Here is a 13,267-nt window from a genome sequence, read left to right as displayed (position 1 = left end):
ATGAGTAAACCGAGTCTGAGCCTCTGGGACACGCCCGGCACGGGGGTTGGGGGTGGGGTGGGGTGCGAACCAGCAGGGAACAGAAGCGGCCTCTGGCTGGGGTCCCAGCATCCTTCCGGATGGCGGGGTGGCGGGGCGGACGAGGGGCTGCATTTTGCAGACAAGCTTCAGGGGCTCCACACCAAGGAAAATTTGGGTGGGGCCTCTCCCGAGCTTCATGCAAATGCGCCTCCGCCGTGCTGTTTTGTACCGGCGCGGGGAGCAGCCGCGCCCACACTCCGGATCTGCCGCGCCCGCCGCCGCCCACGCGCCCTGCGGAATTAGCTCGCAAATGGGAGGAACAGGTGACGGGCGCCCGCGTGGGGTAGCAGCCCCGCCGAGCGCACACACGGTGTGCGGAGCTGGAGGCGGGAGGGGGCGAGGGCCCGCGACCCCATCGACCCAGCACCGTCGAGAAGGAGTTGGTCTGCTTTCCAAAGGCACCGGAGCGGGCTGCGTCCTGCTTTGCAAGAATACAGCTTCCATGCCAGATGGAAGCAGGACGCCCACCTCCCGGAGCCCCAGCGCCGGCTTCCTCCGCGACAGCGCCTGCTCGCTGCAGGCGCTCCCGAGGCGATGGAAACCCCCGCTCGGCCGGCCTGCGACTTCCATCTGCCCGCGGGCGGCCGGGCTGGTGTTCCAAGGGAGGAAACACTGCCGCCGGCGCTTCCCGATCGGGTCCTGGTGCCGGGGCACCTCCCGCCGGTCCGGCTCCAAGTCCCGCAGCCCCCGGTGTGCGCCCCACACCCCCCGGTGTGCGCCCCACACCCGGCCGGCTCCCAGGGGCCAGCCTGAGTATCCAGCCGTGCCCACTGCGCTCCCGGGGCGGGCAGAGGGATCCAGAACCTTCTTAACTAAGACACCAAGAACGCGTCCCCTGCGGGTGATGCCAGCGCAGGGGGCTTATGGGCAGTGGGACCTTGGGTGGGACTCAGGGAGGCCGAGCCTGGGAGCAGCGCCTTGGCCCACAAGCCCCTCTGTCCAGCTGCTGGGGCGAGGGCACTTCCCCTTCCCAGCCGGCCAGGGCCAGACAGCCCACGCCTCTCGGAGTGCAGACGGTGCAGCGTCCATCTTCACAGCAGCAGAGCCTGGCCCGTCCCGCCCCCCGGGCCTCGCCCCACTTTGTTCCTCTGCCCGGGGCTTGGCCTGGGCCGGCCAGCAGGGTGCCTGTGGGGAAATCACAGACCCTCAGGCCTTGGCTGAGATAGCACAGACCCGCCCAGCTCACCCGGCTGGTGGCCGCTATCCTCACGGCCCCTGCCCCCTCCAGCACACCCAACTGCCCCCCAGCCCTTGTAAATGGCTTCCCCAGATTCTCACGCAGCAGAGCGCGGAGATGTCCTCCTTTCACAGGACCGCGCTCATGCCTGGACATTCCTCTCTGGGGCCTCAGGCAGCTGTGCGGGGGGCTCCTGCCCTCCCCTGCCCCCAGCAGAAGAAAGATGCCCAGGACACCCGGGACACAGGCTCTCCTCACCACTACTCTCCTGTCTTCAGCGTAGTTTCTCTCCATCTGCTGAGTGAAATGGAACCTTCCAGAATGTGGAGACTTGGGGATGTGGGTCCCCCCACTGTGGGGAGAAAAACTTCCAGAGACCCCACTTCCCGTAGAGAGGTCAGCAGAATTTGGGGTTGATCTTGGGAGAAATCCTTCCGTGTGTTTTTCTCACTGCCCTGCCTTTAAAAACAAGAAAGCAAAAGTCCTCATCCTGGAAGTGAATGGAGTCTTGCGAGATCCCTGCCCCTGGGGGCGCACCCCGAGGAGCCCAGCTCCTTCTCCTAGATGCGTTGGACCACAACGTGTGGAAAGACATTCCCTTCCTTACTTGAAGGGCATGTGGGAAGCTCCCCGTCTATCTCGTTAGCACGAGTGCTTTCATGGGTGTGCATGTGCCTGGAGCGGGCTGCCACGCCACAGGGTATGCGCATGCTCGCTGCTGGAGGACGGAGCCCATTTCAAGGGATGAGGCCCCGGTCCCCACGTCCTCTCCAGAGCTTCATGTTTTCCCTTCTCTAAATGTTGGCCGTTCTGGCAGGCGCCCTCCCCGCCATGCCTTCTGGAGAAGGGAGCTCAGCACGTGCTTCAGATGTCTCTCGATCATTCGAGGTCTCGATCATCAGTGATCCTTATCATTCTCTATTAAACAGCTCAGAGCAGGCCAGTCCCCCACAACAACCACTGTGTGTGGGCCACCAGCCTACCACCCAGGGATGCCCAGGGTGCCCAGGGTTCCTTTGTGTCTCTGGTCCCACCAGCCACCCCTTTTCACTCCCTGCTAGGCCTGTACAGGGAGCCGCTGTCTGAGGCCTATTGAAAGAGAAACAGCCTGGCTTCCTGCCCTTCTGGGGCCACTGGGCAGTCATCTGACTTCAGGCTTTGGAGAACTGAGACTTGCCCCATCTTCCTCCATTCATGCACGGATTCACAGTCAGCAAACACTCCCTGAGGATCTGGTCTGTGCCCAGAACAGCCTAGGTCAAAGGTGAAGTTCAAGCACAGCCAAGGCTCTGACCCTGTTGAGCTCGTAAGGCCACCCAGGGGCTCACTGCCCGTGTTGGGATGGGGTTACTCCTCCCCTTGCCCCCATCCACACCCCGAAGTGTGTGTTTTCCATAGCAGGGCAGTGTGTGAGCTCCCACCCCTGTCTGTTGGGTAGCCATCGTTCAGGTTCTCCAGGGACAGAGGGCCTTCTCGGACACGTGACAGTCAGTGTTGGGAGAAACCAGAATGAGTTGGGACCCAGAGCTGTGAGAGGCTGCGCCTGAGTCCTGGCCTGGAGATTTCTGCCTGCCCCAGGCATGGCTTGGGGCTGTGTCTCCTCACTGCTGCTTCCCACTCATGCCCAGCAAGAAAAGAACCAGCCAGATGGGCCCCTGGCACTGAGTGAGTGTGCGTAGGATGGTACCATTTACAGGGCCAGCCCTGCCCAGCAGGCCGACCCCTGGCTGAGGTGTGATCCCAACTTCAGCTCGAGATCCACTCTGGGGGATGTGTTTGCTGGCTGCTCCGAACCCAGTCCTGTGCTGAGCACTGTCCACCTGCATCTCCCATGCCTCTGAGCCCTGTTCCTGGGTGGTCCACATCATCCTTCTCATTTTACAGTGGGACCGCAGAGGGCAGAGAGGCCCTGGGCAGGGGTGGGGGCAAGCTCCCCAACGCTGGGCACCGGACCCCGCCGAGATGACCCTCTCTTCCTGTCTGGGTAAGGTAGACGCCTCCAGTTTCTAGAGCCAGGGTCACTCAGGCCCTCTCCACGTTCATCTCATCCCTCCCTTCCCGTCCTTTAGTGAGCCGGTTCCCCAGAGGACCCCAGTGGCCCCAGAAAGGGGGGAGAAGGGAGAGGAGGCCCCCTTTTAGGGGTGATGCCCAGAGGGTCCAGGCCGCCTCAGTCCCACACTTGTGTGTCAGAGGGGATACACATCTGACACAATTGTGGGGGTGGTTTGTCCAGAGGCCCTGCCGCCAACAGGACCAGGTCATCTGGAAACAGGTGTGGCCTCTGCTCCGTGCAGCCCTGATCTGACAGAGCCCCCACCCTCAAAGGCAGCCAGCACCCCCCCTCCGCCTGTGCGGGGGCAGGGTGTGCGGCAGGGGCTGACCGTCCCTCCTGTGAAGGTCTCAGGAGCCCAGGAGCCCCCCGGCCTGGGCTTGAGTGCCAAGACCAGGGACGCGGCCTTGGGCTCTCCTCCTCCGTCAGCCAGATCAAGAGCTGGGCAAGCAGTCCTGGGGTGGTGCCACCTGTCCCTTAACATCCAGGGGACAAACCCTGCTGGCCCCCCACACTCCCATCACCTGCGTGGGGAGACCCCTTTCCTCCCACCCCTGAGAGGACACCCCGCGGGGCACAGGCCATTCTGTAAAGGAGCAGGGGGCTTCTAGCAATTACCAGCTCCAGCCCCCTGGGGAGCGGGTGCACAGAGGGGCCGGCCAGCCTCCCCCAACCCTCCCCGGTGCACTCCTAACTCGCAGGCTCTCTGCTCTGCCCTCCCAGAGCAGCTCAGCTTTTCTGGGTGGGAGAGCTGGATCTGTAGGTGGCACTTTTTTTTCCTTGTGACGTCTGAATAACCATGACAGCAGCAGCAGGCGCTGGTGGAGCCTGGCTCTCGGGAGAGCTGCTTCTGGGTTTTCCAGGCTCCCTCTCCCCTCTGCACTCGCCCCCTCTCCTGTCTTTTTCCCCCTCCTCTCCTCACCTGTCTCCTCCTCTTTCCTCTCCTTTCAGTCTTTCTCCTTCTCCCCAACCCCCGCCTTCTGCTTCTCACAGTGCAGGGAGTGGGGGGCACCCCCTCTGCTGGCCTCTGTCCCCTGAGCCGGGAGTCGAGTCTGGAGGCCAGGACGGCCACCCTAAAGTCCCCTCTGCCGCCAAATATTTACGCTGTGTCTGCACACAAAAATTAATACATCGATTTTGTCAGCCGATTCCCACTGCCCGCGTGACCACCATGGCAGGGCCCACAATGCCGCCCAGGCCGGCTGGTCGCGCATACAAAGCACCCGCCCGGCCATTATGATTCCAGAGCTGAAATCCACCCCTGCGTGCATCTCATCGGTCATTCAGCAGCCCTTAATGACTTGTCAGTTCCTTGCCCTGCCATTTTCTGTCTAATTAATTCTTTTATTGTGCACCGGATAAAGCAAGACAAAGGCCTCCCGGCAATAATGATTCATTAAAATGCAGCGCCTTCGCCGGCTCTTGGCCCCGCACCAGCCCGGCTGCGCTCCACCCGGCCTCCAGCACCTTAACCCTTTGCGGGGTCTCGTGGGGGGCGCCCTGGCCTGGGAGTGGGTGAGCAGGGCCGAGCTGACCTGGGGAGGGGCCTCGCGAAGAGGTCTGTCCAGGGACCTTGCGCTTTCCCAGGGCAGCTGGAGCCCCAAGCCCCCCACATTCTGGCCTCAGCCCCCTAGGAACAACAGGGGCTGAAGAGAGCTGGGGGGCGCAGGGAGATGTTTACGGCTCACTGGACTGTTCCCCGCCCCCCCTGCATCCTGGAATAGCCCTGCCCGGGCGGGAGGCAGGAAGGCACCCTGGCCTCCACCAGCCGGTCTGGGGCTGAGCTGAGGAAGTCACTGGGTGCCTGGGGGGAAATGAGGGGAGGGAAGACCCCAGGGGCCCAGGACGAGTCCGTCCGCTGGAGGGGGCCGGAGGGCACTGGTCCTGTTTGTCCGTGCTGGCCCTGGCCTCTCTGAATGCACCCTCAGGGCACCTTGGCAAGGCCATCGCCACCCCGTGGTCATGGGCGCAGAGGGGCAGAGCTTCCAGCCCCTGGCACGGCAACCTTCCTTCAGGCACTCAGAGCGGCAGGAGGGGTCCGGGGCGGGGCTGGGAGCGGGCATCCCAGGCCCCCCGCCTTGGAATGCACATTCTCTGCCCATTTCATTTCACTTGATTTTTTTTAAGCAAATCTGCCTTATTCTGCTGAGCACGGAGCCGCATGGTGTGACTGGAGGTGGTAATGGCTCCAGGGGCCGCTGTCAACCGTCTGCTCAGGCCCTAAACTTGCTGGTTCTGCCCAGCATGTTAGGGGGTCACTTCCATCTTACAGGTGGGGAAGCCAAGGCTCCCAGAGGGAGGCCAGGTGCCTCAGAACCAGCTGGAAGAGGCACGAGAGAGGACAACCTCAGAGCCTGGGTGCCCAGCACACGGTCCAGGGTGGACGCGCTGGGCCCTCGGGGCCAGGCCGCGGCCCTGCTCCCTGCTGCAGGACCATCCTCGGTGGTAGCGGGGCCGCAGCCCTGGGTGTATTTCTGCCTTCTGCTCCTTCCCTCCCTGGCTTTTCTCCTTGGAGGGCCCCCACGCCCCATCGGGGCCAGGGGCCTGAGTTTGAGGGCAGAGTATGGCTACACACCTCCTTCCTCAAGAAGGAACCCTCCTCACCCCAAGCGCCTGGCAGAGCACCCCGTCTGCCCTGTCTCAGGTCTACACTGGCCCCAGGGTGAGGGTGGGGTACTTGGCACCGCTGGCTTTGTGGCGTCCAGACTGGGTCGTGGTCAACACGGGCTTTCCATGAAGCCTGTTGGAATGTGTCCACCGAGGCCATCCACACAGGGTGTGAGGGCTTGCCTGGTGCCGGGTGGCCCTGAGTCACCACCTGGAGACATTGTCCACCCACCGCCCCTGCCCCACCTGACGCCACAGACCAGACGTCGGGGAGGAGAGAGTGGCTCCACACCAGGCCAGAACCCTCCATCTGTAATGTCCCATCCAGGCTGTTGTCCCATTAAATGTGGCCCAAAGTCACAGCAGGCTGGGTGGGTCCCGAGCCCAAGCCTCGAGATCTGCAGGTGAGCAGGCTTTCGGGCCTTCCCCAGGCAGCTGCCCAGAGGACCCAGGCCTGCCCGGGAGCTGACGCCACGTGGGCTGTGAGCTCCCATCCAAGCAGGAAGTCCCCTTCTGAGAGCCAATGTCATTCCAGGAAGGGCCTTCCTACTTCACCTGAGCAGGGCTGGGTCGTGAAGGCCAGTTCCCCTTTCTCCCTCACCAGAGGCAATGCTCTCGCTTCTGGGTGAGGAAGTGAAAATTGAGGAACTTCTGCCAGGCTGGCCCTGGGGTGGGAGGCCTCCCGAGAACAGGACTCCGAACCAGCTTGCAGCCCGGCTCTCCTGGACTCAGGGCGAGGCCGGGCGAGGCCGGGTGAGGCTGACCTTGGAGGGAACATTGTTAGCCAAGCTCTCCTCAAAAACCCTTCACCAGGGACTTCCCTGGGGGTCCAGTGGTTAGGACTCTTCCTTCCACTGCAAGGGGCTCGGGCTCCATCCCTGGTGGGGGAGCTAGCATCCTGATGCCTCGTGGGATGGCCAAAAAAGAAAAAAAATCCTTCTCCAGCCTGAGGACCAGGACAGGCCAGGGACCCCTCCCAGCAGCCCTGACCTCTCGGGTGTCCACCCTGGATGCCTTCTGAGAGTGTCACTGAGGGGTCTGGCATTTGGGGAAACAAAGATTCCCATCACTTCAAGGCCCTTGGCTGTGGGCTCAACCTGTGATGTTGGAAAATGCTCCCGGCGGGGGCAGGAGGTGAGCCACCAGCCTAGCCCCCAAAAAGGGGAGGGAGCCCCTGGAGGGGCAAGGACACAGCATCTCCAGGCCCTAGGCCAGGCAGGGGTGGGGACTCACCTCTGAGCCTCCGGAGCTCAGAGGTCTGAAACCCATGGGAACCCCACCCAGGGTGAGTCGGCGGGAGAAGACCGGGCCCTGGGGAGTTAACTCACAGGAGCCCCTCCAAGTCCAGACAAAACCAGCAGAGCCACCAGCTCTCGGGAACCAGGGCCGTCCCAGAGCAGCACAAGGGAGGCCTCCTTTCCTCTTGTCAGCAAGCTGGACGCCGGGGCCTTCCTCGATTTGGGGCATCAGTATGAGGGCTCGGAAGGCCATATGGACTTGGACAGCCCTTGGCCGGGCACAGGCCGGGCGGGGTTGGCTCCGTGAAGGCAGCCGGCTGTGAAGGCCGCGGGCATCCGTGAGCCTGGCTTTCTGCAGCCCCTTCCCAGACCTGGGAAGCTTGGCACACACTGACCTCACGAACCCTCATAAATCCGGGCAGCTCTTCCCAAACGCTGCTCTTGGCAGGCCCTGGACGCAGCTCCCTAGCGCGGGGCGAGGGACGCGCCCTGGACTGCAGCCACGTGGGCGGCTGGGCCGGCGAGGGGACGGGGTGTGCGCCCCCCTGCCTGCGCTGCCCCATTAAAATTACAGAGGCAGCTGCCTGGCGTATCTCGGTTCTCATGAGAAGTATAATCTCCCTCTCAACCTTCTCAACCCAGCCGAGTCTGCGCAGCTCAGAGGTGGGTGCCCCCGGGCTTGTGAAGCCCCCGCATGAGCCGCATGTGCGGGAAAGGCCCCTCGCTTGTCGTTGCTCCCACAACCGTCTCTGCCTAGAAACCCTTTCTGCTTACCAGACAGCCCTGCCCAGGGCCTGCGGGGCGGCTTTTATCCAGCTCCCGGCCTGGCTCCGAGCCAGCGCCCGAAAAATGCCGTCAGCCACCCAGAGACCAGCTCTGGGATTCGCCCAGGAGGAAACCGCCGCCCGAATCTGGCTCATCTGGACCCATTTTGCCTCCTGAGGAGCCTCCCCCCAACACCCGCAGGAAGATGGAGGGTGGTCTAGCCAGCCGGCCCCTTCCCGGGGAGCCTGGGGTTAACCCTCACAGAGCCCCGCTTTAAAACGGGACCCCCTCGGTCTTGGAGACCCACAGCTCCCAGGCTTACAGGAAGCAACACACAAAATGCAGCCCACGTAGATAAAAAGCATTTTTTAATTTTTATCAAATCAATCTGTACAAAAGTTAGCGTTGCTTGGTCAGAAAGGAGCGAAACACAGCAGGTAAGTGACAGCGAAAGTTCAAACTTGACACCAAAAAATAGATTGCATAAAAAACAGTTTGCTGCAGCCCCCTGCCCCCACCCCCAGGAAGACATATGCAAAAAAAAAAATTTTTTGTTCTAGAAAAAGGTAGGAAAAAGTAGAAAAAGTAAAAAGAAGCAACATCTCAGATGTACTTAAATTTACAAAGTTTTAAAGGCACAATTTTCCAGGAAGTAGGCGGTTATCGTCGCTCAGCGCACAGCGGAAGCAGGACAGGTAAATCCGGCATTTTTCTTCTAAAACTAAGAATCTAAAAACGCTTAGTGGAGAAGGTTCTAGTTTCACAGCTTGTAGGTGGCGCCTGGTTCCTAAGAGCCAAGATTAATGCGTTTCTGGAGCCACCGAGTCCCAGGAAATCTCCGCCTCCACCACTTGGCACGGCCTCGTGCAGGGATGAAATTCAGTGGCGCTCTGCCTCCTAAACCTTGACTTAATGCCCGTGCCAGGGGTACCCCAACCTGATCAGAGAAACCACAAGACAAGCCCCTTCTCCTGCCTAGGTGCTCCGGCCACCTCTGGGGGACCAGGAGCTGGGGCCCTGCCACTCAGAGCAGGGACCCCCACCCTCTGCCCCGCCCACGCCTCACCCTCAGCTCTCCGGCTTCTGTTTCGTCTTAAATTCTACTCTCTGCACAGATTATTTCATTAATTAAAGATAAAATAACACAGAACATAAATACATTTTAACAGCTTTCAAAACAAATCAAACACATTGAAGCTTCAAAAATAAAAATTAAAAAAAATAATAAAATAAAAAGAGAGAAGTGTTAATCACAGCCAAACCTTGCTCGGAAGAACCCTAACTACAAGGAACACCTCCAGTCTAATGGGCTGGTCCCAGGAGGTGTTCCCTCGGACGCCTCCCGGCCACGGGAACGTCATCCGTGGGCCCTGCCCGTTCTCAGTACCAAGGCTGGCCGGGCCTTCGGAGCTCAGGGGGCCCGGAGCCCCCGCGCCTCTTCCCTCCTTTTGTCTTTTGTGCTGTGGCTGCCGCTTTGCAGCCATGGAGAGGCAAAACCCAGGCTCCCGTGCCTGCTCGGAAGAGGGGCCCGGCTGGGCTTCCAAGCCGCAGTCCCCACAAAAAGAGAGGGAAGGGAAAGAGGGCTTTGTCCGTGGATGGGGGTCTGGGAATCTGGAAGCAGAGGGGGCTCATTCACACAGCCTGGCTCCTCACGGACCTCGGCAGGCACTTGACACAGCCACGACTCCTGCCCTCGCTGCACCTTCCAAGCCCCTGGAGGCTGTGTGTCTCTACCAGGGCGAGGAGGTCCTCGGCCGGCGCCCCTCCCATGGCCGCACCCTCAGGGTCTGGTCAGGGTGGTGTACACAGGCTGCTCCCAGTTACTGGGGGGGCTGTGGGCGGGCGGCACAGACAGGCCCCCGAGCAGGGGCGAGGCGTAGGGCCGGCGGGGCGAGTGGAAGTAGGGGTACTGGTAGAGGCCTGACGGGTAGCCAGGGAACGGGCCGTAGTAGCTGGGTGCCTGAAGGTCGGTGTAGTCGCACTGCGAGCTGGTGAAGGAGCTGGCGGCTGCGGCGGGGGCGGCGGTGGTGACGCTGGCCTGCGCGCTGTAGGAGCCGTAGTCGGCGTGGCCCGGGGAGCCATGTGACTGGTCGCCGTAGTGCCCGGGGCTCAGCTGCTCCGTCTTGATGTGCGGCCGTGGGGGGCCCGCCTCGGTGGGCGATGCGGAGGCCGACGGAGTGCCCTTGTGAGCCCATACAGGGGACGCCCCGATGCTGGCCGCCCCGGAATGCGAGTAGGACGTGCCCCCATAGGAGCCGGCCGCCGCGGGCTGGCCAGGCTCAGCGGGCAGGGCCGAGTGGCCGTTGAGGGGCAGGTACTGGTCAAACTCGTGGACGTCGAAGGTGTCCATGTTCCCGATGACCTCACTGCTCAGCTCGGAGATGTCCACGTTGCTGAAGTCAATGTTCTGACGCCCACTGTCCACCAGGCGGCGGCCTTCCAGCTTCAGCTCCTGCTTGCCCCCGTGGTGCAGGTCAGTCTTGGGGGTTGTGGGCGGGGTGGGCGGCCCGTGGGTCTGCCCTGGGGACAGAGCACATTTCAGGGATGAATGCCCCTTCTGTAGGGGGCAGCTGGGCTGGCGACACACACACGGGAGGAAAACCCGCCCCGCTAACTGCCGCAGGTAGGAATCAACGGCTTTTTGTTCCCGTATATTTCCCAGAAATTCCAGTAAAGCCAGACCCAGACCTCACTCCGCAGCCAAGGAAATTCCGTTAAGCACTGTTCTAGGGGAAGACCTGGGGCCAGGGAGGCCCTGTCGTGACCACCAAGGTGGGGGTGGGGGGAGGAGAGGAAGCACCCAGTCCCTCACCCATGGCAACCACAGGGTCCACACCAAACCTGTCTCCCCAGGCCCATTGCTTTCGCCAGCTCGACTGAGACTGCTCAGCTGGCCGGGATTCCACCCGGGTCAGTCTGATCCTGAAACTGAGCTGCTGACCACCAGCCCAGCAGCATGAGTGAACCCGAGGTCACAACCAGTAAAAAGGCCAGGGGAGCAGAAAGGCCTTCCTGAAGGACAGAAAACGCCCAAGTCACAGGGCACTGGGCCAGGATGAGCCCTGAGGCACCCAGTGTCAGAGGAGGCCGAGCAGGCCCCGTGGGCGTCGGAATAGCTGCCTCTCGGGGCTACAGGCCTTTCTCAGGGGACCCGGGGAAGGCCTGGTTCTCTTGTGGGCCCTGACCTGCTCGCTGGCCCCGGGAGCCCACCTGTGTGGTCACTGTGGTGGTGCGCATCCCCCAGGCCAGCGTCGGTCTTGTACATGCTGCCCGGGTGGTGGCCCAGCTCGGCGCCCGAGTCCGAGTCGCTCTGGCCGGTCTTCACACTCTTCCTGCGGCGCGGCTGGTACTTGTAATCGGGGTGGTCCTTCTTGTGCTGGACACGCAGCCGCTCCGCCTCCTCCACAAAGGGGCGCTTCTCACTCTCACTCAGCAGGCTGCGGGACAGAGGGCAGGGGTGGGATGAGCAGGCGGCCGGCACCACATCGGTGAGCCTGGGAGGTCCAGGGGAGCTGTGTGCCTGCCCGCACCTCTGTGGGGGTGGGGGCCCCAGGCCGTGCGCCCCTGCTCCGAGGTTGGGCGGGAGTAAGCCAGGGGAGATCGGAGGAATGAGCCAGGAAAGACTCAGGTCCTCCCGTTTCCATCTTCTCCCTCTTACTTCCCCTCCCGAGCCTGTTTGTTCCCTCCCTTTGGGACTTTCTAAGGCAGGCGGGTGCAGAGGCCAGGACCCAGCTGAGCATACACTTGGACAAAGGGAGGCTTCCTGGGAGCCAAGCCGAGACTCCGGGCAGTTTGGCTTCCCAGGGCTCCAGAAACACTGGCATGACCCAGTGGTCCTCACTGAGTCTGTGAACACACACTGGCCCCTCATACCCTTCCAGAGCTCCCCTCTAACTGCCTGTGGGCCAGGGTCTGGGGGCACAGCACTAACTGGACAGGGGCAGGAGCACAGAAGACACAAACACAAGGTCTGAGTGCCCACTCGCAAGGTGAGGGGCAGGAAAGGGGACCAGTGCCCTGACCCCCAAGCCTCCCACTGTCAAGCCCAGTAGAGAGCATTTGGTGGGGGTGGGCTGCCCCGAACGAAGAGCAGTCCTGTCGCTGAGGCCCACTACCGCCGTAGGGCAGCTACTTTCTACAGAATGGCCAGCCTCATCATGCCAATGTGGGCACCAGCGCTGAACAGCCCCTGCGTTCCCCTCTGTCCCCGCTGAGGGTGCAGAGGTGGAGAAGAGGGAGAAGCTGCAGGGAGATGCCATCAGGCAAACCACACCCTTCCATCTGCCTCTAGACTCCTGCAATGGGGTGGTTCGGGCGTCCTTTCCAAGGAGAGGGCACCTCCAGAGATGGGTCCTGCTTCTAGAAAGAGGCCACTTTCCACTGGGAGGGACAGGCCTCCAGGCTCTGGGGCCATTCACAGCTGAGGTCCCCTAACTCAGCCTGCCATCATGGCCTAGAGGGGGCTGTTTCTGGACTCTAGGCGTGTTCTCGGGGGCACACTCCTCCCGCTGCCCTCTGCCTGCCCAGTCTGTCCTGTACCCCGCACCCGACAGGCTGGCCAGATCGGGTTTTTCCACTAGGACTCGCCCTGGGAACAGCCACTGGGAGAAGGGCCGAGGCCGGGCGCTGCGCCACCTCCCAGCTCCAGGCACCCCAGGGCCCGGTCCCCGCCCCCGGCCTGAGGACAGGCACTCACCGCCACAGCTTGCCCAGCGTCTTGCTGAGCTCGGCGTTGTGCAGGTGCGGGTACTGATCCGCCAGCTTGCGGCGCGCTGCCTGCGCCCACACCATGAAGGCGTTCATGGGCCGCTTCACATGCGGCTTGGCCTTGAGAGCGCCGCCGCCGCCGCCGCGCACGGGCATGGGCACCAGGCTCCAGTCGTAGCCCTTGAGCACCTGCGACACGGCGTCGCGGATGCAGGCGGGGAAGCGCTCATCCGCCGCCTCGGCCGCGTCGCCCCGGCCGCCGCCCCCCGCGCCCGCCGCGCGGCCCAGACCCTCGGAACCGGCGGGCGAGGGCGGCGCATCCGAGTCCGAGTCCTCCACGTGCGACATGGAGCTGGCAGTGCCAGACGGGCTGCAGGGCGGCTGGGCGCGGGCCTCGCTCATGTCCAGCATCGGGGCCGCGCGCGGAGAAGCGCGCACCAGGGAGGCGCACCGGGTCGATGGCCGCTGCGCTGCAGCCGCTCTGGGACCCGAGGTTGCCGTGCGATGGCCCGACCCCAGCCCGCTTACAGCCGCCGCTGCCGCCGGAGATCGGTCCCCGCGGGGCGACCCGCAACAAGTTTCTTTAAGCGGCTGCCACAAGGCTCCGCCCTCCGTCCTGCTCCCCATTGGCCGGCACGCACC

At 62.7% G+C, this 13,267-nt stretch overlaps 1 protein-coding gene across 1 annotated transcript; it reads right to left on the bottom strand.

The window, feature by feature from the left end:
* Positions 1 to 8,269: 8,269 nt before the first annotated feature.
* Positions 8,270 to 13,267, bottom strand: SOX8 (SRY-box transcription factor 8). The gene is made up of 3 exons (XM_019988327.2): positions 12,615 to 13,267; positions 11,129 to 11,355; positions 8,270 to 10,438 (listed from the first exon to the last, which is right to left on the bottom strand). Exons 1-3 carry the CDS (start codon positions 13,250 to 13,252, stop codon positions 9,699 to 9,701), a joined length of 1,605 nt encoding a protein of 534 aa, XP_019843886.2. The 5' UTR covers positions 13,253 to 13,267; the 3' UTR covers positions 8,270 to 9,698.

The sequence above is a fragment of the Bos indicus genome, chromosome 25, assembly GCF_029378745.1.
Source record: "Bos indicus isolate NIAB-ARS_2022 breed Sahiwal x Tharparkar chromosome 25, NIAB-ARS_B.indTharparkar_mat_pri_1.0, whole genome shotgun sequence".
Lineage (NCBI taxonomy): Eukaryota > Metazoa > Chordata > Mammalia > Artiodactyla > Bovidae > Bos > Bos indicus.
The sequence above is the reverse complement of the archived record's forward strand: the minus strand, read 5'-3'. Positions and strand labels throughout refer to the sequence as shown.